Source organism: Sinohyriopsis cumingii, chromosome 18, assembly GCF_028554795.1.
Source record: "Sinohyriopsis cumingii isolate HCF-2022 chromosome 18, ASM2855479v2, whole genome shotgun sequence".
NCBI classification, from domain to species: domain Eukaryota; kingdom Metazoa; phylum Mollusca; class Bivalvia; order Unionida; family Unionidae; genus Sinohyriopsis; species Sinohyriopsis cumingii.
Window position 1 is genome coordinate 8,367,492 of NC_142978.1, and position 27,034 is coordinate 8,394,525.

The following is a 27,034-nucleotide window of genomic DNA, read 5'->3' on the forward strand; positions in this document are numbered from 1 at the left end:
AAGGGCAAAAGACTAAATCATTAAAGGGACACAACTCCATCAAAGATGATAGGAACATTTTGAAACAACTTGGGTCATGTTTGTCTTGTTTTTAATTCATTGAACAGAAACCTAATAACTGCTGAATGAATGGGTGGCTGGACATGTGTAATACTTTATGTAATATCCATGGTTCATTGAGTAGGTAATGAAAACAATGTAAAGAAAATCTCTTTGCTCTTTATTAACAGATTACAATAATGTTAAAACATAAGTTCCTTGTATGGACTACTGCTCTATTGTCTAAAAAGAATTTCCTGGAATTCAAGAATATTTCTTCATTTTAAATGCTGAGTGTTGAAGCCATCTCTGATATTCTAAAGTGGTAAGATTTTCAAATTAGCTGCTCTGGCAGCCATATTGAAAACCCCATGTTAACATGACTATCCATTCAGGAGAATTAGTCAATATGTCATTGCTGGCACCCACACTGGATGTCTACAGGGCACCATTTTCATTTAGAACCGACTAGATATCATAAGAATTCTTGTAAAAACTCTAACTTGAAGTGACCATAAACTCTGGAAGAGTAGTGATACCAAGTTTTTCAAGATGGCTGCCACTGTTACAATAATTGTCATCAATTTCATTCTTGACCAATTAGGTAGCATAAGAAGTCTTCCGGGTTGAAAACCCAAATGTCAAAATGACTTTTCATTCTGAAAGAGTAGCAACAAGAAGATTTTCAAGATAGCTGCTTGAGTGGCAAAGTTGAAGTTAGCTTGGCATCATTTGCATTCAGGACAAAACTAGATATCATAATTAGTCTTATGGTGAAAATCTAATGTTCCTCCATATTTGCATTCAGGAGGAGTAGCAATCAGATGACTTTCACAATATCTGCCATGGTGGTCATACTGGATGTCAAGTCAGCATCATTTTTAGAAGGACACCATAAGAATTCTTCTGATGAAAAGCCAATGTCAATATGGAGGAATAACATTCAAATTTTCAAGATGGCACTAGTTGCAGCTACAACGCTTATCTCAAGAATTCTTCAAGTGAAAACTAAATGCTGCTATGACTTTCCTTTCAGGAGTAGCTAAAACAAGATTTTCAACATGGCTGTTTTTGTGGCCATATACAATGTCAGATTAACACCATTTTCATTTAGGACCAACTAGACATCATAAGAAGAGCTTCTGGTGAAAACCACATTCTGATACAGCTTCCTGTTCATCAGGAGTTGAGATAACAAGATGACTGCTATGGTGGCACCATTTACATTTAGAACCAAGTATTTTTTGTGAAAATTCCATGCTGATATAAACATCCAATGAGGAGCAGCAATGATAACAAGAGTATCAAGGTGGCTGTTGTGGTGGAACCATATCAGCCATTACGTCAGTACTAGGCCCAATTATAAAAAAATCAATGTTGATATAACCATCCATTCAGAAGTAGTGAAAACAAGATTTTCAAGATGGGTGTTGTGGTAGCCATACCAGACCAACTGGACCTTGACATGACTGTATGTAAAGTTTCATGGAAATGTTCTAAGTAGTGTGGTCAGACTTGCAATAACAAACTTGTGCTAGTGGATGGATGGATGGATGATAGAGCATGCCAGAAGTTGTTCTGATGTATGACCAGTAGAGCTATAATATAAAATTTGTTGTTTTCTTTTCTTTTTTTAAATTAAAGGTATCACTGCTATCAAGCAATTCCAATGATCAAAAATAAGTCAAATGGAAATTCCAAACACTGCTCCAGGAAGAAAACTCCAAAACAAAATAGAGCATAGCCTTTTAGACTGGCTAATAATGGATAAAAGCATTTACTAAACAATATCAAAATATCTTTTTCTACAAGTTTATTTTACCAGTACACTGCTTTACATTAATAAATGACAGAAAAATGCCAGTGACAAATTTTGTTAAAGATAACTAGTGCCAACTGTTCAAGAAGTTTTTTATCTTATGTGTAGTTAATGTCATTCATCATAAAATTGTTTAACAAGTTATGATTGACTCAATATGTATTATCAATGCATTATATAAACTATTTTATTGTGTTTTAGCCTAATCCACATGTCAATAGTGATATACCTGTCTCATATTGTTTTGTATTATCCATATGGTTTGTAATATGGCTGGATCGTCGCTAACATGGGATTACCATACATCCACAACTAAAAGCAAAGGTTCAAGAGTCAAGGCAGAAATCACTGAAAAGCAAAATTTTCATGATTATTCAAGATGCAAAGGGTAATTTGTTTTTAACATTTAACATTTCTGCAGAAAAACTAAGTTGGTAAATAACTACTAATACTGATACAGAATTGATATCAGAAGCATATTTATGTCATAGAGACGTGACATCAGAAGCATATTTGTCATATAGAACTGACATCAGAAGCCTATCTATGTCATACAGAATTGACAGCAGAAGCATATTTGTCACACAGAATTGACATCAGAAGCATATCTGTCACACAGAATTGACATCAGAAGCACTTTTATGTCATAAACAATTGACATCAGAAGCACTTTTATGTCATAGAGAATTTACATCAAAAGCATATATGTCATACAGAATTGACATCAGAATCATATTTGACACAGAATTGACATCAGAAGCACTTTTATGTCATAGAGAACTGACATCAGAATATTTATGTCATACAGAACTGACATCAGAATCATATTAGTCACACAGAATCGACATCAGAAGCATATTTATGTCATAGAGAATTGACATCAGAATCATATGTCACATAGAATTGACATCAGAAGCACTTTTATGTCATAGAGAACTGACATCATAAACATATTTATGTCATACAGAACTGACATCAGAATCATATTTGTCACACAGACTTGACATCAGAAGCACTTTTATGTCATAGAGAACTGACATTAGAAGCATATTTATGTCATACAGAATTGACCCCAGAAGCACTTTGATGTCATAGAGAATTGACATCAGAAGCATATTTATGACAAGGTAGTTTTACCTGCTTCAATATCATGTGCTATTTTGTGTTCACTGACAGTAATCAATAAGCATGATCATGTTCAAAGGAACAAACATTTATTTGAGAAATCATTCAATGCTCAAAAATATTCTTTTCTTATTGGGAAGTATGCATATTCATTAACTGTTTATTTAATGACTACTACGCCTTGAAATGTGTTCATGGACCAAAATGACTGAAATGACCAAATACCAAAACCAATGGCTAAATCAAGGTGTGAGCAATGAACCTATTAATGATCAGACAAGAGTACCACTATACGCCCCACCAGTGTCATGGTTGGACATAAAATGGATATAGTTAATCTTGCAAACTGTCATGGTGGGACATAAAATGGATGCAGCTTATCTTGCAAACTAAATGAGTACCTGTGGTAGAATTCCCATTCAAAATAACAGGATCCGTTAAAATCAATTTTCTAAAAGATTTATGAAAAGTTCTAACTTATATACAGACCGGCATTTCTTATATCGCAACCCAACATCCATGATAAAAGTGTGTCTATACAGTATATTTCCTCCTGTGAAAACAACTGTCTGACCCGTTGCCAAAATGAAAAAAGGACAATAACTCTTAAGAGAATATGGTCAATATTCATGTTTTCATATTAAAACAATACTATGAGTCGAGCCAAGTTTCACAGAAATCAGTTAATAACTATGAGAACAGTTAGTCACAGTCACGAGGCTGCATCGCATATACAGCTACAAGTCAAAAAGGGTAATAGTTCTTATAGCCTTTGAGATAAGCAGAAATCACTATATTGTGTTAACAGCCTTCATACAGCTTGAGGTAAAAATAAAATAATATTACTCATAACAGAAAACGCACTCAATAGTAAACGGTCAATATATGCATTTTCAGATGTATGTATACCATGTTTCACAGCAATCCATACAAAGATACAAGATGCGGTCTGAAACTGTCTCTGACGGTGATTCTCAAAGTCTAAATGTAACCAAAGTCATAAAGCAGCTACAGGCTTATATACTCTCAGACATCATCAGAAAATGATTAGTGAATGTAACTAGTTTCCTAGCCATTTACTGGAACCTGCAAGATTGGTTGCATTGATATAAAGAAAGATGAAACGAATGGACGGATGAATGGATGAAAACAAGGAATCCTTTATACCCTTACCAAAAGACCATGTTATAAAATTGACCAATATGGTTATGGAGACTGGTTTTAAAAAGAAACATGGATGATCTGTATCACTATGTAGCTGCTTTACAAACAAAAAATTTCTGCAAAAATATAAAAATGTTAAAACTGTAATCTGTCAGCAATATAATCTTACACTCTATTATGATGGAACTTTCTTTTAGAAGTTTACAGCAGTTTACCTGAACAAACTTTGTCACTGGTACTTTTACATCAATTTATAAATAAAGAAGTACTGCTAGAGAAAAAAAAAATACAAAATTGTATTTGAGTAGAGTCTAAACATAAGACTAAGAGCCAGAAATCAACCATCCAAGAATTTCTGGAATAAAAGAAATGTGAGATTGCTTGATGTCAGCTTGTAACTGTCATGACATGTCTCAATTTTTCACGTCAGGTATTTATTATTGAACAAAGACAATAAACACATCAAAAAGAATAAAATGAGCACAACATTAAATTTGCAAAGGTAATGAATCTGTCTATTACAAATTTTATCCATGTGTCCGACATGTACAAGTTATTTCTGTATATTTGTCAAACAATACCTGTATGTACATCATTCTGTCACATGACAAACAATTGTCTGTCACAAATGTAAATCAAATACTTGTTTTAATAGTGGTGATTGAGTCAATGTTTTACACTAGTGTACACAAGAATGTCGTTAAATATGTCGATCATCTGTCTTTAGCTACATCTCTGTCGCAAGTCCTCTCTTGTTCATTCTTCAGTCTTTCTGTAGCATCAGTCCTGAAGTTCAATCTCCAGTCTTTATGTTGACAGTCACTGTAAAGAAGATCAACAATATGTTCACATATCTTAAATAACACTTTCTAAAATACAAATCAAGGTAGTACCATCCTTTCTTATTGCACCTACTGATTATATAAACAGAAAGATTCCTACATGCTGTCAGACAAATGTAAAGCATGCAGAAATTTTTTATCATATGAATCCATTTTGACACTGACATCACCCATCACGCGAGGCAAATTTGTCATGTACTAACGAATTATATCTGGATCTTCCCCACTCCACCCTATCCCCAACCCATTACCAGATGCAACCCCTCTTATTGCCTTTTAGTCCCCCACCCCGTCGTGATAAAGGCTATCCACCCAACCAAGGTACACAACTTCATCATATACCCATGAGGTTTATTTTACACACACACCATACTGTACCTGCATATACATAAATTCAAGTGACCACCGATTTTACAATGCCAACTTTTCATCAAAGAAGGGGTATGGCCTCACAAGGGAGAACCAATCTTGCTGACTTAGACATGTCAGCAAGTCTTTAGACTTTTTATTACATAACTTGTCTCAGGTGGTTTACTATTCAAAATCATCTTCATGCAGTCTAGCTTGCATCATTGTTGGTGAATATATAAAGTTATCTATGAATGGTACAACGTGTGTGAAAATGTTTGCATTACATATAATGTCTGGAACAAGTACAGCCACTCCAAAAGATATTATAGTAACACAGCAAATTATTACATAAAGTAAAAAGTTTCTTTGTACATTTGTGTCTACATTTATGTACATGTTCATGATTGTTTGTTTTTTTGTGTATATGTACATGATTGGATGTCGACAAGACAGCTTCCTAAAGCAGTATATATTTTAATAAGGACAAAAATCAATCATGTTTTGCAATGGTAAAGCAGAATTGTATATCTACTGCCAACACGTGGGACAGAATGACAAATGTATGTCCTGTATACAAGGTGGGACCAAACGGGAACCCCCTAAATGGGAAAAATTATACAGTCAATTAAAAGAACAAAATCACCTCAGCACCTCTGGATTTAAAGCACCTGCAAAAACCTGAAATGTAGCCAGTTAAACATAGCTGACTTTATGTTTCAGCTGTAAGAACAGAGCTATAACTGGCTTTAGACCTGAGTTCTAAGAATAGAAAGCTATAACTGACCTTAGACCTGAGTTGTAAGAATAGAGAGCTATAACTGACTCTACACCTGAGATGTAAGAATAGAGAGCTATAACTGACCTTAGACCTGAGCTGTAAGAATAGAGAGCTATGCCATAATGTAGAGCTGTTAAATCCTTGAAGTTAGATTGTTGTAAAGATTTTGTACCCATGATAAAGCTTACAACACAGCTCAGTCTATAAAATCCTTGAAGTTAGATTGTTGTAAACATTTTGTACCCATGATTAAGTTTACAACACAGCTCAGTCTATAAAATCCATGAAGTTAGATTGTTGTAAACATTTTGTACCCATAAAAAAGCATACAACACAACTCAGTCTATAATCAACTACTGGGTTAGTAACATTAATTTCCCATGCTGATCATTAACCTTAATAATTGTTCATAAAATAAAAGATGAATCATATTTTTGACATATACATTATTTAATTGTTTGAATAATTGTGTATACAATTCAGAAAAATGAATGAATCCCTTAGGTTGAGAATATGCAGAAATATTAAAATATTTCAATCCAATATACTATTTGGTATACTTTGGGCATAACAAATTTCTCTTTTAATAACACTACTGATCTAACAACCATTATAAACAATATTAACTTGTTTTTGAATTGTCAAGCACTTATGTATTTTCTAATGTAATACAAGACAGTAACTAATAAACTAGTTACTTAATATCTGACTTGGTCACATTATAATTGTATATCACAATGGGTTACATTCAAAATACTAGCATTAACTGGCTTAACTTCTAATGTTTCTTGCCAGTAGCTTCTCGTGGGTCGGTGGTTCTTTCCGGGGTTTTCCTGGGTTCTTCCTCCACCAATAATACTGGCCGCCATGTATAGCCTATCATGTGCTGAAAAATGGCGTTAAACCCCACAACAACAATTCTAATGTTTCAATGTCCACTGATCAAGTGCAGTATTCTTCACAAATGTTACCTGTTTCACATATCAGTGTCATTTAGTTCTTTTTAAAATATTATTTCTAGCCAAGTGTAATGATCCAAGTTTATCAATACACTAGGCACACACAAATAAAGGAAGGATTCCATCATCTTTAAGTTTAGCTATCATCTTCATATTTGGGTTTTACACCTCAAAGTTGCCACAGCCAGCTGAATGCACTGAGCAAGAGGCTGTTGATCACATATCTGGTTCCTTGGGAATAATTACATTGTCTAAATAACCTGAAATCTGCCATTTTTAAGTCAATGTGTTAATCCCATGATCACTGGAACATACTGGTGATGCAACTCTATGGACGGTGGTTTAATAAAAAGGATCATATAGATGTGCTTCAACAACCACCTCACTAAAGTGATAATGGCTGCATTGGGGCCATTTGAAAAGAAAAAAAACAGTGATTTATCCTGGCAGCGCACTTGATTTGTGCTCATACTAGTGGCAGAATTTATTGAACCATTCAAATGACCTCCCCCTTTTTTTAAGGATATTTGTCAACGTTAATTCACATAATTAAATACCTATTAAATTACCCACAAAAACTGAACCACATGATAATAAATGAAACCACAGAATTAGTCCCAAAACAGCTGGCTGCAATCATAGCTTTTGAAACATGAATATCCTGAATCCAAAACTGAAAATCTATTTATATACCGACAGCCTATGAATGACTGAAACAACAAAGACCATAACAGCTGACTTTGTTTGAACTATTTCTCACTGGATAAACATGAACAAAGGGGATTGTACATGTCTCAAGTGTGTAAAATGAACATTAGTGGAAAATTCAAATATCGCAGAAAAACACATGAGAAGTGTTGCATGACTGAAATAGATTTTACCATTTAAAAAAATCAAAAACAAAATATACAGATTCTGACTAGTCCATTGCTGATGTGTGGTCTCTCAGATGATTCTAGTACTCTGAAGAGAAGGGTTGCAAGTGATGAATCTAAATAGAAATAATAAATAACAAGACTTTTTCATATTAAATTTCATTACAGATTTTATACTGTGATTTTCAGTATTAAAATTTCTAACCACAAGGAAAAGATGGTGTCCAAGAGTGGACTCTGGAGTTGGAGACATTTATATACATCAGCCAATAATGGAACAAGTTGCTTGTCCTGGACAAGTGGGTCAAAAAATATTTGTACAGCCCTTTGCTAAAATGTTTTTAATAATTATTTATTTCCATTTTTATCTCCTCAAATATTGCTCTGATGATTGTTTTAAAAAAATCCAATAAGTAAAACTAATTAGTAATAAGATTTCAAGTATGGTTTCTAATGCTGGAATCTTTATTCAGAGCTCACTTTCTGTGGAAACATGTTTTAATGACTGCAGGGTCTGGTGTTTACTGAGTCTTCTCACATGCAGCATGTTTAACAGCAAATATGTTTACAAGTTAACTAATAATGTACAATTTTGATTATTTTACCTCAGAATGAGACTCGTGTCTGTCTCTGCCCTCTCGTCGATTTTCTTCTTTAGGGGGTTCTGCCTCAAGGACCTTTAATCTTTGGCCTGCAATGCTTTGCCCGTGTAGCACCGATATCGCCTTCATGGCACACTCTTTGGATGCATATTTGGCATAACCATAATTGCGACCTACAAAGAGAACAATGTCAGAAGCATACTTAATCTAATAACAAAAACGGGTAATTTATGTGTAAAAAAAGAATGTTTATCTTCTTATACAAGCACAACTTAATTCTTTACAAAACTCAAAAACCTGTACAAAATAATATGGTTCTCCAAGCAATATATTTTGATAATCACTTTTCAAACATGAAAACCTGACATATTTCAAAACAGACAATATTTTAAAGGAAACAATGTTTTACAGATATCACTTACCTCATCATAACAAGCTCTTCCACTTCATCACAAACCATCCCTCCCATGTGAAAAACGATATAAAGAATAGTTTGTTTTTTTTAGTTCATCTAAGCACTAAAAGTATCAGAATATAATCTGCTAACTGAGATGAAGCATAAGGAGTTATCTCTCCATGGATTTAGAGATGGCACTGAATCCCATCATTTATCAGTTACTACTGTGGAAATGCATATTCTTCATGCAAAGGAACTATGGGGAGATCCTGGAAGGCAGCGCCCATATTTTGATCAAGGACATATTATCAAAGAAACATATTTTACTTCAAAACATTGGTTTATTCTGAAAATACATTATCCATCATAATAAGCTAGGAAAATAGGTAGGAGGTGAAGTTAATTCCCCTTACCCTATCGGTCTGTTAACACATGAGCAGCACCTCTGAGGATAGTTTAGAATAAGATATGGGCCTAAAATGGCACTGATGAATTATAAAAGATTAGGTTTTAAAGGAAACTAATCTTACTGCAAATTCTGGTGAAATATCAAAGGAACCTCAAAGGTAACTGTCAAGTTGCTGACATAGGCCCTTCCAGGTCAAATTGAGCCTTTTCAGATAAAGTACTCTCAGGAAGAAGCTGGAAAATATGTCGCACTCCATCCCCCAGTTCAAATAATAACAGAGAAATTACTCTTGATTATTAAGCTAGCAGAAACTGCCCTGATTGCATAAGCTAATATGTGTAAAAATAAATACTTCATATGAGACTGGGCTAACTCAACGCAGGTTGAGAATATAATCCAATAAAATCTAGGATGAAAACGAATCTCTGTAGAATCCTTATTTTCTTTAAGTGGTAAATTCAAGCAAGATCTCCTTCAGAGTGTGTGTGTGTGTGTGTGTGTGTGTGTGTGTGTGATTTGGATTTGTTCACCATTTGAACTTGCTTTCTACAAAGTATGGTGGAGATACATGTCACATAAATGAAAATATTCTTTGGAACAAGATACATTACAGACAGAATACATTACAGATAGATGGTCAGGATGAGAGACAGGATCAGAGCATAATATGCTCTACCAAAATGGTGGGACATTTTACAAATAAAGGTTTTATTACCGTATTTACCATATATGTTGAGACACCGTATTTGTTGGGACATCGTAAATTAATTTTAAAAGTAATTTTTTTGTGCACTGTATGTTCTGGGACACATCGTTTTTTTCAAGTCGTAAGTTGTGGGACACCTTTTAAATCATTCAAAAATTTCAAGTCGGAAATTGCACTCCAGCTGAAATTTTATTTTAAAAAATATAAAACTGTGTACTTGAGATAAAACTCTTTAATCCACTGCAGCAGCATCTCATCAACACAACCCTTCTCCTGCACATGTACGATCTATTCTTTTGGTACATATTTTTTTAGCTTTCTTATACCGTGAAAAATTGTTAGAGGCAACACACCACCTGAAGCGGAAACTGCAAGGACAAAAGTCAGATTTTTTCAAATCTGCACTAGTCTTGCTAATTCTCACACTTTTGATGCCCATCTTATCGCCAGTCCATCCAGGAATGAGATAAAAGTACACTAGAGTTTCATCCATGTTAATGATCATATTGTCAGCGAAATGATCTGTTTCTCTTCTGGCCTTCATGAATTCATCACGTGATTTTATTTTCTCCAAATCTTCTGGATGATGCTGGGTCATCTATGTTCGCGCAAGAGGCACTATATTGTGTAACTTTAAAAACTGTTCCATTGTTTCACTTAATTTTCAAAATTTTCGTGAATAGTGGTGAAAAGGAACCAAAGTTAGCTTCCATATCTCAGCCGTCTTTGAATATTCAAAGCTAAAAAAATAAAAAATTGGCACACTTAAAAGAATCCATAGTCGACTTCCAAGGTCAGGTTGCTTTGCAATAAAATAACCTTTGTATCGATATCCTTTATAAAAAAAAATTGGCTTCCGTGTCCAAAGTTGGCTTCCAATGTCAGCTTGCTTTGTAATAAAAATAACCTTTGTCTTTGATGTCCTGTCGGTAAGTTCAAAGAAGAAGTTTACTGCTGGCTGCCAGTTGTGTTTATTTACCACCAGGGCTTCTATGTGCTTGGCATCTGTAGTAATAATTAATACAAAGTTGCACTGATGTCTGTGGGTAAATAGTAATGATACTTTTTTAACCCGCGCCGGTGAAAAGATTGTCACTTGCACTCAAGTGAATGTGTTTTCAAATAATGATTTTTATTTGCGAGACACTGTCATACAGTAGACCTGGATATAAATTAATCTTGGCTATTTTGCACATAACATTGTGCCATGCGTGAATGGCAGTTGTCTTCAATATATCGGTTGATTATTTTCCTCTCGTTTGCATAATCATTTGCTTCTCTTCTGGCCTTCACGAATTCATCACATGATTCTATGTTCTCCAAATATTGCTGGCTCATAGACATCTGTGCACAAAGCACTATATTGTGTCACTTTAAAATTTGTTCCACTGTTTCAATTTATTATCAAAATTCCCTTGAATACAGTTGAAAATGAACCCAAGTTTACTTCCATATTTCGACCATCTTTTTATATTCAAAAAAAAAAAAAATCGGCTCACTTCACAGAATCCATTGTCAGCTTCTGATGTCGGCTTGCTTTGCAATAAAATAACCTTTGTATTGATATCATTTACAAAACAAAAGTAACCAAAGTCGGCTTCTGATATCGGCTTGCTTTGTAATAAAAATAACCTTTTGTCTTTGATGTCCTGTCGGTAAGTTCAAAGAAGAAGTTTACTGCTGGCTGCCAGTTGTGTTTATTTACCACCAGGGCTTCTATGTGCTTGGCATCTGTAGTAATAATTAATACAAAGTTGCATTGATGTCTGTGGGTAAATAGTAATGATACTTTTTTAACCCGTGCCGGTGAAAAGATTGTCACTTGCACTCAAGTGAATGTATTTCAAATGACGATTTTTATTTGCGGCATACTGTCATCCACTGGACCTGGATATAATTCAATCTTGATTATTTTCCACCTAACACCGTGTCATGTGTGTATGGCGTCTTCAAGATATCGGTTGAATATTTTCCTCTTGTTTGTGATTTTGTTGGCTCCAGTTTTCAGTCGGAAACATGTTCAAACCTTTGAGCACAACAACACACAATTGTTTCTCCATGTTCATGACAATTGATACATGCTACAGTGTGGAAGCCACTTATACGGATTCCGTGGGAATATTTTATTCTTTAATGCTCATGTTGAAAAAAGGAATAAATGATAACAACACAAAGTTAGTTTCTTTCTTTTTATTACCAATTAAGCCTTTTATTTATCTATTTTATTGCAGCGTGCAGTGGGGGGGGAGTACAAACATAATACAAATTTATTTCGTTTCTAAAGTCTTGGGACATATGATCAAAGAAAAAAAAATGTTTCATCATAAGTTCTGGGACAGGGAATTTTTTTATATATTTTATTGTGTCCCAACATATGCGGTAAATACGGTAATCACCCTTCTTATCTGAACCATAACAATCCCCCAAAAAGTTCCATTTTCAATCAAAGGACATGTCAAAATTGGCCAGAAAATTCTTTTTTCTAACCTACAATGTCCTTTCTATGATTGTGGAACATTGCAGAATTCATGGAAGAATAACTCTTTATCATACTCAGAGTTAACTTCTCCCTCAATAAGTGAGGAGTAGTGGTTTGTGTGACAGATGCATTTATGCAAGTTTTGTTCACCTGTTTATACCAATGGAAGAAAGCTCATTATTTTATATAGTAGACTTTCAAAGTGGTGAGCCTTTTCATCTGAGTGGTTCTGTCTACCAGCTGTTTACTTAAATGTTTCTTTCTGAGGGTTTCTTTGATATGAGTAATCCATGCTATTCTTTATTGGGATCAAAGAACTGTATGCATGGTTGTTGTCTCAGCAGACATGGAGACTGCAGGATTTTTATGGGAATCTCCAGTCGTTTACACATATATAAATTTCTCCCACTCAATGGAGCCATCAGGATCAGTCTGCAATCAGATTTCCTTGATACATTGGATGACCTTGGGAAACTTAGGGAAAGCGGGAAAGGCAAATGTATCAAGACTGCTCCAATTCAGAAAAAAGCATCAACTGCCCTGGCTGTCAAATCTGGGATTGGAGAGAAAAAACTGAAAGCTTGGTATTCCATCTCATTACAAAGATATTCACTAGAGGTAAACTCCAATGGGAGAAAATTCAATGAAGATAGTAAGCAGAATGGACTATTCTATGTGAATTAGCTGATTCTCCTTCAACACTAAGCCTGCCTGTTATGCAGTGGATTTCAAAGTGGATTTGTCAATGATGCCACGACCTGAGGAAATCCTAAATGAGAAAGTCACATAACTGGGAGATTAGTTCTCCCTGCCTTTGGAGATAAATGATGATGAAAGAGCTGAAGGGAAAATCAGAAGGCCCTTTCCAGACCGAATCCCTTGCCATGATCAAAAGGCATTTATCTTCAGGAAGTTGATGTACATAGACTGCTTCTAAAGGAACCAAACCATGTTCACTTCTTTGAAAGAGTGCATGAGAAGGGCACCCCCAGCAAGTGGTACTTGTGACCAAGCAAACTGCAATTTCTGGTGGCTGATTCTTAGGCAGGATGCACAGAAGGTTCATTTGCTAAGATGGAATCTCATATGATTGGAAACTCTGATCATGTGAACTACTCTACAAAGTTACACCTGCCACTGAGATCATCTGTAGCAGTCTCAAAGACAAGCAGTCCAAAATGAGGACATCTGCACCTACCATGAAAAGATCCATCATAAACTTGGATGCCTGTATGTCCCAATTTGAGTGAGCTAATGCTGATGACTTGTCTGAGCTTTCCATTGTCTGTCTCATTAGTCAGATGTAAGTTAACCATGGCTTGTTGAAAGATTAACACAGAGATAAGATCCAACAGAGAGCCAATTGTGACACTGCAAACTTTTTTTTTCTGTGTCTTGAATGGGTTTACTGTACATACAAATACAAGATTGTTCAGACATGTCCATCTCTCAATGAATATTTCTTGTGCTGAAATCTTGATTTGAATTAAACACAGCAAATTTTTCTACCTACATTTTCAGTGCCAAAATGGTTTATCAAGCAGCAAAAGTTTTACAGTTTTTGTTCAGCCTGATTTTTTTCTCCATTTAATCCATACTTGACTTTAATAACATTCTGATATATTTTTTATTGTTATTGCCAAGTTATGTTGGCATGTCAACTATTCCCTTTTATTGTTATTGCTAAGTTATGTTGGCATGTCAACTATTCCCTTTGGTCAAAACCATGAATTGTGCATGAAGCCAAATGATCCAATTTTACAGATGCTATTTAGAAATATTATACTCGTTACGATCAGGTAATGTAAGGAAGAAATGTGCTCATATGTCCAATAGTGTTGCCATGGCAATTGCAAGAAAATAAGGTTTCGTGCCACACATAACACATCTGATAAGATAATGGTACCCCATAGAAAAATAATATCAAGGTACAGTATACAAATTTTGATGAAAATAGTCATGAAACAGTAATAGCACATGTTGATGTCTGGAATTTACCCTCCCAAAGGATATGGAGGAGGAAGATCAGGGTAGAGTTGAAAATAAATACTTGTCAAACCATTTGTCATGTAGGAGTTGAAAATAAATACTTGTCAAACCATTGGACATGTAGGAGTTGAAAATAAATACTTGTCAAACCATTTGTCATGTAGGAATTGAAAATAAATACTTGTCAAACCGTTTGTCATGTAAGAGGAACTAATGGACCTGATTTTGTGAAGTTGCATCTACAACTGTAGGATAAGGAGATTGATGAATAGCAGAGATGCCAAACCTTGAGTATTTTGCAGAATCTATGCAGCCCATCCAGGATATTTTCATTAAAAGGAACAAACCTTTACAATCATACTGCGTCTTCATATAAATTCATGACATACATGTAAGGACAGAAACCATGATAATAAATGATGAATCCATTCCTCAAATACCAGATCCTTGAATTTCATAAATGCTGTTGGCCTAGACAAAAACCGGAAGCATCAGTACTCATGAATTATATCCATCTTTCTTTTTTCTTCATCTCTGCTGCCGTTTTCAACTAATTCCAGTCCAACTGACTTGTTTCTTTCTATGTACAAACTGAGAAACTAAATTCTCTATACCAGTCCATTGGTGTTAAAGTAGTTTGTCCCAACCTGTGTCCATCTAGTAAACTCATTTATTGATTTTCTCAAACCCAGTAAACATAAATCATTATATGGAAATGTCACTGAAAAATTCATAATAATTCTGCAATATTAAGATTGGTTGGCATCCTGGATACACAGAAGAATAGACAAGTGATCACAATATCCCTAATGCTATTTAAAATGCATAGAGATAATAAAACTTCAACTCACCTGACAACAGGTAAACATCAATTAAATCTCCAAATCTACAGAAAGCATCACGCAGAATTCTTTCAGGAACAGCAGCTGGCTGGCAAACGATAAACAGCCGCTGAGCCAGAGAACTATCTTCAGGACTGAGGGGCTTGGGAAGGGGAAGCATGATGTTACAATAAGTAACCCTCTCAACGGAGTTGTCTGAAGCCAAGACTCTGTCTGGGTTAATACCAGCTTTTTCCAGGATTAATGCAGCCTGAAAGAAATTAAAACTTCCTCACTTACTGTTGTACTCACAAGTCAAACTACAAACAACAAATATTCTGATCTGCCATAGCATAATGTGCCTGCCAATCAGGGTCCATGTTGTTCATTCTATAGATTACTCCTAACTGCACAGACCCAGATCTGCTTGCTCATTATGCGACATCAGATCTGGGTCTGTGCAGTTTGCAGTTGGACTCATCTTATCAGCAAGTATATATGTTAACTTACAAAATGGTGAATAGCAAATTGCAAACCTGACAAAAGAAAAACCCTATAAAAAAGGATCTGCAGAACATGATTATTATTATAATAAAATATGAATGTTTATGCAGGCAAGATAGAAACTTCTTAGCATTATCAAGTTCATATAGCATACGAGTTAAAATCAATATCCTTGAAGCTATGTTACTGGAGATCTTGAAATCATGAATGGATCAGATATTTCTCAGGCAAAGATAATGGGCAGACAGGCCTTTCGGAAGAGAACTGTTTATTATACCCTTTCAGTAAACCTTGTCGATAAACTCCCATCAATACTTATCCAAAGAAACACTTTACAGACTGAATAATCTTGGGTGCTGAAGAAATGAATTAATAAATTGTCATGGTAACAATGATGAATATTTAGGCAATTTTGTGAATTTAGTCTACCAAAAATTGGATCATTCTGAAGCCTTGATCCAGCATATATTTCAGGTTTGTATGATTTTAAAAAGGACATGAGAAGAGTATATCCATGAGATTATCATATATTTCAGGGTTGTATGATTTTAAAAAGGACATGAGAAGAGTATATCCATGAGATTATCATTTTCTAAGTTTTTCCAAATGATATTATTTTTCTAAATTCAGCTTTCTGTGGGATTACACTCTACTGCTCACAGTAATCAAAGAGTGACATATGCAATTATTTTTATGCTCTTTCCTATGGAAGTAGTAATTCTGAATTATTTTGTGGATGCTGATGAATAAGATAAAGTCTTACAAGCCTTACAAGCCTAAAAGCTAACGGAGGTAATCAAATTGTTGTGTTGAGGAAGATCGCCCTTCCATAATGCTGTTTATCAGGAAATTATTTGATATAATCAAGCTAACATTGGAGATTTCACAAGTTGATTAGAACAGATTACTTTATGCTCTTCTTAAATGTAAAACAGTAACCAGTCTAAAAGGATTCTTCCTTTGCGAAATGTTACTTTTGTTGCAGCAAGTGTCAGACTGGGTTAGATTTTCATACCAAGAGTTTTCAACTGGTTACGAGAGATAAACATTTTCAAAGCCACTACAAAATGTATAATTTCTGATGTAATTAGTAAAAAAAACTATAACAGTGAACTTTAGTTTCATGCATGGATAGATGGACACATAAAGATACCAAACTGATCTCTAAATCAAGGTTCCAACATGGTTGTTGTTGTTGTAGTGTTTAACGCCATTTTTCAGCACACGATAGGCTATACATGGCGGCCAGTATTAATGGTGGAGGAAGAACCCGGGAAATCTCCGGAAAGAACCACCAACCCTCGAGAAGCTACTGGCAAGCTTTCTCACATATCCACATTGGCCGAATCCGAGACTCGAACCCATGCAGACAGAGGTGAGATGGCAGTGATCCGTAACGGAGAGCGCTTTAGACCACTCAGCCACTCGGGGCCCCCTCCAACATGGTAGGCAAGTCAATAATTCTTTCATGAATCTTTTTAATAAACCTTATAATATACCAAATACAAATGCTCATATTTTTCCTGGAAATAAATGCATTAGGTTTGCAAGATGCAATTTCTTTCAGACAATTGAAAACTTAAGTTCTAAATATTCCCCCATGCATATGACATTATAAGGACAAATCTATCATGATAATAGTCAGTATTGTTACCAAACCCATTGTTTGTAATACCAATTCCATTGTTTGGAGTACCAATCCCATTGTGGTACCAATCCTATTGTTTGTGGTACCAATCCCATTGTGGTACCAATCCTATTGTTTGTGGTACCAACTCCATTGTGGTACCAATCCTATCGTTTGTGGTACCAATCCCATTGTTTGGGGTATCAATTCTGTTTTCTGTGGTACCAATCCCATTGTTTGGGGTATCAATCCCATTGTTTGTGGTACCTAAACCATAGTTAGGGGTACCAATCCCATTGTTTGGGGTATCAATTCCATTGCTTGTAGTACCAAACTTATTGTTTGTGGTACCAAACCCATTGTTTGCAATACCAATTCCACTGTTTGTGGTACCAATCCCATTGTTTGTAATACCAATTCCATTGTTTGGGGTATCAATTCTATTTTCTGTGGTACCAATCCCATTCTTTGGGGTATCAATCCCATTGTCTGTGGTATCTAACTCATAGTTAGGGGTACCAATCCCATTGTTTGGGGTATCAATTCCATTGTTTGTAGTACCAAACTTATTGTTTGTGATACTAAACCCATTGTTTGTAATACCTATTCCACTGTTTGTGGTGCTAATCCCATTGTCTGTAATACCAATTCTTTTGTATGGGGTATCAATCCGATTGTTTGTGATATCAATACCATTCTTTATGAAAATATTCTGGGGAATGCAAATTAACTGATGGAGAAAGTAGGAGTCATCTAATACACAAGATGTTAGCATACAGCTATTACTTCCACAACTCTTCCAATCTAAATAAACTAGTTTACCTTTCTAATGGTATCAGTTTCATCTCTTTCAAGGCTTAAACCAGGTATACCATAACTGTAAATAGAGATGAAACAAATCTCAGTATGCACAAATAATTCCAAAACTGACACATTTTATCATAAGATTTTTTTTAATGCAAATAAAATATTTGTAATATAGCATCACTTGACTAAATGCAGCTATATCCATCCCTGTATTTACAAATCTTTTGAGCCTGAATGCATACTCCAGCCTCAAATAATATGTCTTTGGATTACATCATATTTAAAACTGAGTTTGAGTATACAATTGAGCCAAGTTTTGGGTGCATTCCTGACCAGGACCTATACCCTACAAATTTTCAGAATAAGAATTTAACGAAAAAAAATTCCTAAAATTATATTTTCTATTTAGATGAATCTACAGAACTGAAATTTAGCATGTTACTTGGGGAAAGCAAGTTTAATAAATCTCACTTTCAATTTACTAAAATGTTATGGAATCTTAATGTTTTGTGGTCAAAATGTATTCAGAAAGGAAAGCCTTGTCATTGGAAAGAGGTTTCACCTAAAATAAGCAATTTTTGTAAAGCTGTTGTCCCCCTGCCCATCATGACACACACACACTCAAATTTCTAACCTAATTTATCACTTAAATTTTAAAATGATTTTTAAGGGACCATAAAACGTTTATATGGATGTTTCTCCAAAGGCACATTTCACTGTAATTAAATCAATCTGCTATATAATAAGAAAACATCATCTGATATGAACTGTGCTATAATAATTGTACACGGGACATCTTTAACTTATTAACTGTATTTGCATGATTTAATTAGTGAATTATTTAATTTTGTACAAAAATAAACTTGCTTTTCAAAGTTCATTGCAGAAGCAGTCTTCAAATCTGGCACATTAGGAGCATCTGCAAAGCGAACAATGAGCCTACTACCCAGTGGATATTCAAATCCATCCAGCTTGTCCTTGGCATAGGCAGCACACTGCGGAGTAGCGTACCTCGAATAGGCTATTCCTACAAAACATTGTGAATGAAGAAATAAATCTATTATTCAAGTGATACAGTGACACCGGTCTATAAAGGCACTCAAAAGACAAGACCAAAAGTATTTAATGGACTTGTATCCTTTATATACAGGTAAAACCCTTTTTTGCAGTAAAAGATTTTTTTTCCCTTAGCACTTACCTGATCACAGAATATTTAGATACATCCACTAACTGAAATTCATTCTGAGGGATGTTTTGGTGTGCGCCATTAGAAGATGCAATTAAGGATTAGGCAGCAATTGGTTATCCCCCCTTTCCACAACACTGGGAATCTGATGGGTCGTGGTAAAGTTGTATGTTCTGAAACTAGTCCAGTTTGGGTAAGGACACAAACAACCCAGGATTTCTGATCTGGAACCAGCAAGAATGTTGGAACTTTGTACTCAGCTATGTAGCATAAAGGTGATAATCAGCAGATGTAGACTCAATGGCGACCAATGGGTGAATGAATCATACTATGTGGATCAGCTGATTTCATCAAGACAGTGAGTCACTCAACTGACGACCAATGGGTGAATGAATCATACTATGTGGATCAGCTATTTCATCAAGACAGTGAGTCACTCAACTGACGACCAATGGGTGAATGAATCATACTATGTGGATCAGCTGATTTCATCAAGACAGTGAGTCACTCAACTGACGACCAATGGGTGAATGAATCATACTATGTGGATCAGCTGATTTCATCACGACAGTGAGCCACTCAACTGAAGACCAATGGGTGAATGAATCATACTATGTGGATCAACTATTTCATCAAGACAGTGAGTCACTCAACTGACGACCAATGGGTGAATGAATCATACTATGTGGATCAGCTATTTCATCAAGACAATGAGTCACTCAACTGACGACCAATGGGTGAATGAATCATACTATGCGGATCAGCTATTTCATCAAGACAGTGAGTCTGCTAACACACTATGCCAGCCTGGGATGTGGTTTACCTATGGATGGACTGTGTTTATTTTTAAAGTTCTATCCTATTTTAATATAAGTCTTTGTGGAATGACATTTAGTTGCATTCAGATATAATTAAGGATTGACTGCTTATATTTTTAAATTCAACAAAGAATGAACTGAAGAAAAAATGCTTTTCAAACTGTACAAATGCATGTGTATAAAATGGCATGTTAACACAATCCTGAATATAAAGTGCCAATCACAAATTCAATAAAAATATTGAAAAGGTAAACTTGCCAGCACCATTAGCAAGATAAATCCTTGCCAACAGGTAATCATAAAGAAAGGAAAAATATAATGAGGTTAAATTTCTTTAAAAGGCAATTAAAAAAAAGATAAAAGCACATAAATAAAATCCATATAGTCACAATCTGTTATGTATGTCCAATGCATGATTCCACCTTTCTGCGATTTGTTCTACAAGAGGGATGCTATTCTCTAATTATGGGGGCATGGGTATGATGTTCCAAAGATTGTTTGTGGAATTTTCATTTCACATATTTTGCAAAGTATACTGGACATGCTCATTTGTACAACATTTAAGTCACTATATGGAATCTTTCATTCCAAAAGCAGCTATCGCTGATTATCTCCCTTTTCATTACCTTTAATACATGTGAGACTAGGCAGCCAAAAGTAGAGAATACATCTTCCTTTGAATTTTAGAAAAAGACTACTGTGATCCAAAGATGACCGTATGATTTCTTTAGCTGCACAGACATGGACAATCTCTTTTCACAAGCTCATGATTGACAGATACAACTCCAATACTGAGAGTTAATGTTGAACTGCCCTGTAAAGTACACAATCCACATACAAGACCAGTGCATAAACATGTTTGTTCGTAGAGTCTGTAATGGCTGGGTCTAAGCTATCCTCTTCCTCTTACTGATGAAATACAGCCAAAGACAACACCAACCAGTAAGAAAACTGCTACAACACTGAAAACCAGTTTTTGTATAGCAAGAAAAGATTTCTGGTTCTTGCTAGCCAGGTACAAGTCTGCCTTTCAAAGCAATGTAAATGTCAACAACTCAATCAGACTGTAGGAGCTATTTTGGTATGCAAGTTGTGATTGGATGTCCTGGGATTATTTTGATTTTGGTATGCAAGTTGTGATTGGTTGTCCTAGATTATTTTAAATCAGCTGTTGTACCATGTCTGCATAGGTTCAGTAGTCTGTTCAGTAATGGTGTGCTTTAGTCTGTGTTTTATGATTGATCTGTAACTGTGTAGGATGGCAGAGGTTGGCAGATCTCTTTTTTTAAATGTGTGATCTCTCTGCTTTGAGTAACTTAGTCATGAGGAAGATGGCAACTGAGGCAGTGCTGACAGCAATAATGGTAGCACCTGCTTCCTCGTGTGTTTCTTGGCACTCTCTCACAAACTCTGGTTAACTGCTTGACCATGACAGTTGTCCATCCCTCTTCAGACAATTAAGAAAACATCATGGCATAGAAAACAATCAATAAGTGGAATGATTATCTTTTGCCAAATTTAATCTCTTACTCAATCCTGCCTACTGTTGTTGACAATTGTAGTAAAAGACTGATTGATTATATGATTGTATTTTAATGGAGCACTTGTACCGTTAGGCTATTTAGTGCCATACATAATGTTATATGTAAAATTGCTTAAAAATTATAAAAAGTCTCATAGCAACCATCAATATCAAAACCAAATAGTTGAAATTAAAACGATAAGATGGTAACAGTGAAAAATAAGCTTCCCGATCAATGGGGGATGTAAATGGTGTATGTTAATGAAGACAGATGAAAAGGTATTAAAAAAAAGGGACAATATATACATTACATAAAACCGCTCTATGTAATGGCATAAAATAATAAATGTTTACTTCTTTCAGGAATTTCACAATACAGTAATCAAAGACAGCAAAACAAATGCTTGGAAATCTAATTCAGTCATGCATGAAATCATTCTTAAGTGAATTCAAGCAATCAAAATAATTGCCAGAGACATGAGACTCCCTTTTTGTGAAGTTTTTTCTTCTTCGTGTAATTAGTAAGGAAAAGAGTTCATCAACCACTTTACTTGTCAAAAGAGTTCATCAACCACTTTACTTGTCAAAAGAGTTCTTCATCAACCACTTTACTTGTCAAAAAGAGTTCTTCATCAACCACTTTACTTGTCAAAAGAGTTCATCAACCACTTTACTTGTCAAAAAGAGTTCTTCATCACTCTACTGGACTAAATTAAATTCCAAGAATCCAAAACAATAATGCTTCTTATTTCTTGCTACTGAGTACTGAGGCTATCTCTAAATTTCTAGAGAAACTACAACATACCAAATTTGATAACTGTCACGACTCTATGGTCTTAAACTAAAAAAGTAACACAAAAGAGCAAAAAAAATAAGTTTTGTAAAATTTATTTCCCTAGAAAACAAAGTGAAATTTTTTTAAAAAGATATTACAATATTGTGATATAAATTTCAAACAGTCCTAAAAAGGTTCTATCACAAGTCCAAAAATACAGAGTTCCAAATAATTTCCAGTGGTGATGGATATGTGTACAGTCCACTGTCAGACGCTAATGTTTGTTGTAAAGAGGTTCATAAATATTACTTATTATTTATGTCCATGTGCTACTGTGAAAATGAAGACAGTTTTGACATAAAATGTGTGTTTGTTAGTTATTAATTTCCTGTCATTTCTGAAAACATTACATTCCAGACAGATCAAAATAGGACTTTACTTGTCTACATAAAAAACCATTAAAATAGGGGTTTTTTTTCATTGCGAGGTCATAAAACTATGGATGTCTGGATGTATGAATTTGCATAATCTGATTTCTAACTTGTAAAAATCGTCTTGCTTATTGGAATAATAATGTAAAAATGTTTAGTTTTAACCATCCCACTGCTAAATACGATATGTTTGTCGAACCGGTCATGCGATGTTCATGTCAAGACACTATCAGTAAATTAAAGAGTAAGATGTGCATTGTTGAACATTTTATATTGTGTTTAATAACGAAACCTTAAATACTTTTATACATTCAACATTTCATAAATTTATGAATTTATAGACAAACCATCCATGTCCGTCTGCTTTCAACGTTACGCAAGTAAAATTTTGGGTTCTATTTTTACTGAAAACCCAAACAGTTGTACATGTCATTCAGTATGGACACAGAACACTGGTATCCTATCGTCAAAAAACATCATGGAACCAACCAGAGGTTGTTTACAGCTGATCAGGATGCTTGCAAAGGATGTCTGTAAGGATGTTATGTGACATGAACTGGTAAGTTACATGATATGTGACAAAATGAGAGAAGTCTTTAAACAGGCAGCAAATAGACTTAACATAAACTTTATCTTTAATTACAAACATATGATGACCATTACAATGTAGGAATTCAGTGAGGAAACACTAGTATTTTCTTGGCAATCTCACAATGGTTGCTCACATAAGATTTATGGGCCGGAGTGTTCATACATGTTATGTTGTTGTGCATAAATTACTGTAATGTTAACTAATGTAACTGAAATTCTATACCAATTTATCATAGTGACATGGCTGAGAGTAGCCCTAATATTGACATTTGGTCATTTTACAGTACATTCAAAATTATTTCCGACCAACCAGTTTGCAAATCACCTGACATTAATGGAATGGCAGTCATAAAACTTGATTTAATACTGTTTAGTGATTCTTGTGTATTTTTTTTTTTTAAAGATATCATTCACATGCACCTAATTAAACTGAAATAAATACTGCATTTTCAATTAAGGATTGTGTATAATTTAATTACTTCAAAATATCTTATGTGCATGTCACGTAACATATATGGAACAGACTTGGCAGTCATAGTAACATGATTCTTGTCTTTTGTAATGCAACTAAGATTGTATAGAACATACAAAGTGAGACATACATGGCAAGCTCATGTAAGTTTTCTACTGGCTGTATCACTTTAAACAAGGTCACAAACAAAACATGCAATGAATTTACTCCTTCAATGTCCTTAGCTACCTCTTCATTTGGTTTCATATGGAGGCAATGAAGAGAAACATCAAACAGCTTTAACACAAAAATTCATCATTTGTGTTACAGTGTCCTACTGACCTGACATGGTCTTAATGCAACACATTAATCAATGTCTGAGGTGAGGTAGCACAGAATACTTTACCTGTAGCCTCATTAAGGTCACAATATTCCAACCCTGGTATGAGACTGAAGAGACGAGTCAGGTACTGCTGAGTCAGACCCAGGGGGGCTGTCACGTGGAGTCGCTGGCAGCCATTATTGGCATAATTCTGGATCATCTCCATTGGACCCTCTCCTACTAGAGAAAAATAAAAATGAGGTGTCATAAGGATTGTAAAATGGGCGAAAAACTAACAACAGTTCTGCAGAACACTGTGTCTTGTCAGTGATGATGAAACTTCACACTAATGCAGGTGAGACCGTAGTCTTATCGTATCAATGTACAAGCGTTAGGTACATAGTAATAATAGAACTGATAGAATTTATGAAATGTTTAAAACATAATCTTAATGGTGTCATGATAAAAATGTTAAGATATTGATGAAGATGCCAGCATTGTTGCTGTGGCTACCAGAAAAAGAGATAAATATGCCTTGCTATATTTAGTTGTGTCTGAGAATAGGTATAAACCCTGAATTTTGAGAACAATGTGGAAACTGATGTCCTTTATCTGTACTGTTATCATATAGGATACCTCCTTATACTACCTCAAGATGTCATTTTCACCGCTAGACCTTCCCCTGCCAGCACTTTCTCTTGTGCCACATTAAGTATCAGCTGGGTGGTAACTGGTACTTGATAATTAATCGAATACAAATATGTATCAAAATGAGTTTTAAAAATTCCACTTGTAAAAACCTTTCAAACTCTCAACCATTAGGGCTCTCCTACTTAAACATACATGATGCAAAGAGAATGAACTTTGTTTTATCATTTGAATATATGTCAAGGTCCTCTGATTACTCAAAGAATTTATATCAAAATGACTCACATCTTCTAAATTGCATCCACTGGTGCATACTCCATGATGAAAGTGCCCTCTCTGAGTCCACATGTATATTTTTACTGGAAGAGCCCTAACTGAGAAATCACTTTATTCATGGGTGCCAATTATCACAGACTGTATGGTTGCCAAAAATGTCAACACCTATGTTGAATACCTCATAAATATTACTACTATCATGAGCATATCCACAAATGCTAAGTATCAAAGTTTGTCCAAGTGGGTTTAATATTTCTCATCTTCCTTACAAAATGTATGTTGAAAAGGTCACTGCTGTATGGGCATACACTGGGATTTATGTATTTATTTAACAGAAGAACCAAGTCGGCCTGTTACCATGTACTTGTCTGACAAAATATCTTTGTTATAAGTGTCACTGCTGTCATTGATATATTCATTATTTTAAGTACCAACAAGAATCCAAGGTGTGGACCTGATACCACCCACATGCTTTACAAAATTTAATCAATGTTACGGCTATCATGAGTATATCTATACATTTATGTACCAACAAAACTTCATCCCAAATGATCATCTTATCCTATTTTTTGCAAAGGTTCATGTGTCTGTGTGCAGTTCAGACTAGTCTGCCTTAGATTTGAGGCCAAAAAGTATAAAATCTGGACACAAAATTGATTCTGACCACAGGCGAAGTTTTAGTGGACAAAAATCAGGTCCAAAAAATTAAGTTTTTCCCTCTGTATTTTGTAGCACAAGTAGAAAAGTCCAGATTATTTGGTATCATTGTAGAGCTACATATGTCTACCTTCCTATAATACCACCCATTTTAGTGTATCTTAAATAACCTTGACACTACAGAACTGGGAGTAGGCTACTACCTCCTGACACGTAAATAAGGCGTGGTTGATTAATAAGTTAACAAGAGGTGTGGAAATTTTTTACAAATTGTCAAGGAATGCCTAATTCTGTAATTTATGTGCAATGTCGATGCAAAAGTGATTAAATACACAAGGAATATCAAAATTTGGTGACGTCATCAAAATGCACCCATTAATATGTGAGAATGTCCCTTACTATGGCATTTCAACAGCAAGTTCCATGTTTCTTTTGGAACTGGCATTTCAACAATAAGGTCCATGTTTCTTTTGGAAATGGCATTTCAACAGTAAGTTCCATGTTTCTTTTGAAAATGGCATTTCAACAGTAAGTTCCATGTTTCTTTTGGAAATGACATTTCAACAGTAAGTTCCATGTTTCTTTTGGAAATGGCATTTCAACAGTAAGTTTCATGTTTCTGTTGCATTCTAACAGTAATATTCTTAACTAAAAAACCTAGTATTTGGTTTATGCTAACCACTCCAATGTTACATTTTTTGGTTGAGTCAGTGCATCAAAATGCTTGTATAATCTTCATGATGGGTCACCACTTCACACAGATGCAATTTCCGAAAATTCTTAGCCCTAAATTATTAACATTTATTCTGGGTTATGAGCATGAGAATGCTTGTATAATCTTCAGGCCATGTCAGCACTTCCTGGGGTTTTACCGAGTTTTTCCTCCACCATCAATACTGGCCGCCATGTATAGCCTATCGTGTGCTGAAAAATGGCGTTAAACTCTACAACAACAACAACGTATAAACACAACTGTTGCTCCTGTTCTATCTCATGTATTGTAAAATATGTACAGACATTTACTGTAATTAAGGGGATAACATGTATTGTAAAATATGTACAGA

General features: G+C 34.9%; 1 protein-coding gene across 1 annotated transcript in view; it reads right to left on the reverse strand.

Moving 5' to 3' along the window:
* LOC149776037 (RNA-binding protein 45-like) overlaps positions 1-27,034 on the reverse strand; it is an 84,789-nt gene that overhangs the window by 22,463 nt on the left and 35,292 nt on the right. The window contains exons 7-11 of the mRNA XM_089942573.1: positions 24,474-24,629; positions 19,161-19,320; positions 18,309-18,363; positions 15,386-15,626; positions 8,558-8,727 (exon numbers count right to left, since the gene is read on the reverse strand). Coding sequence (XP_089798699.1) covers positions 8,558-8,727; positions 15,386-15,626; positions 18,309-18,363; positions 19,161-19,320; positions 24,474-24,629 — 782 coding nt within the window. The remainder of the gene's footprint in view (positions 1-8,557; positions 8,728-15,385; positions 15,627-18,308; positions 18,364-19,160; positions 19,321-24,473; positions 24,630-27,034) is intronic.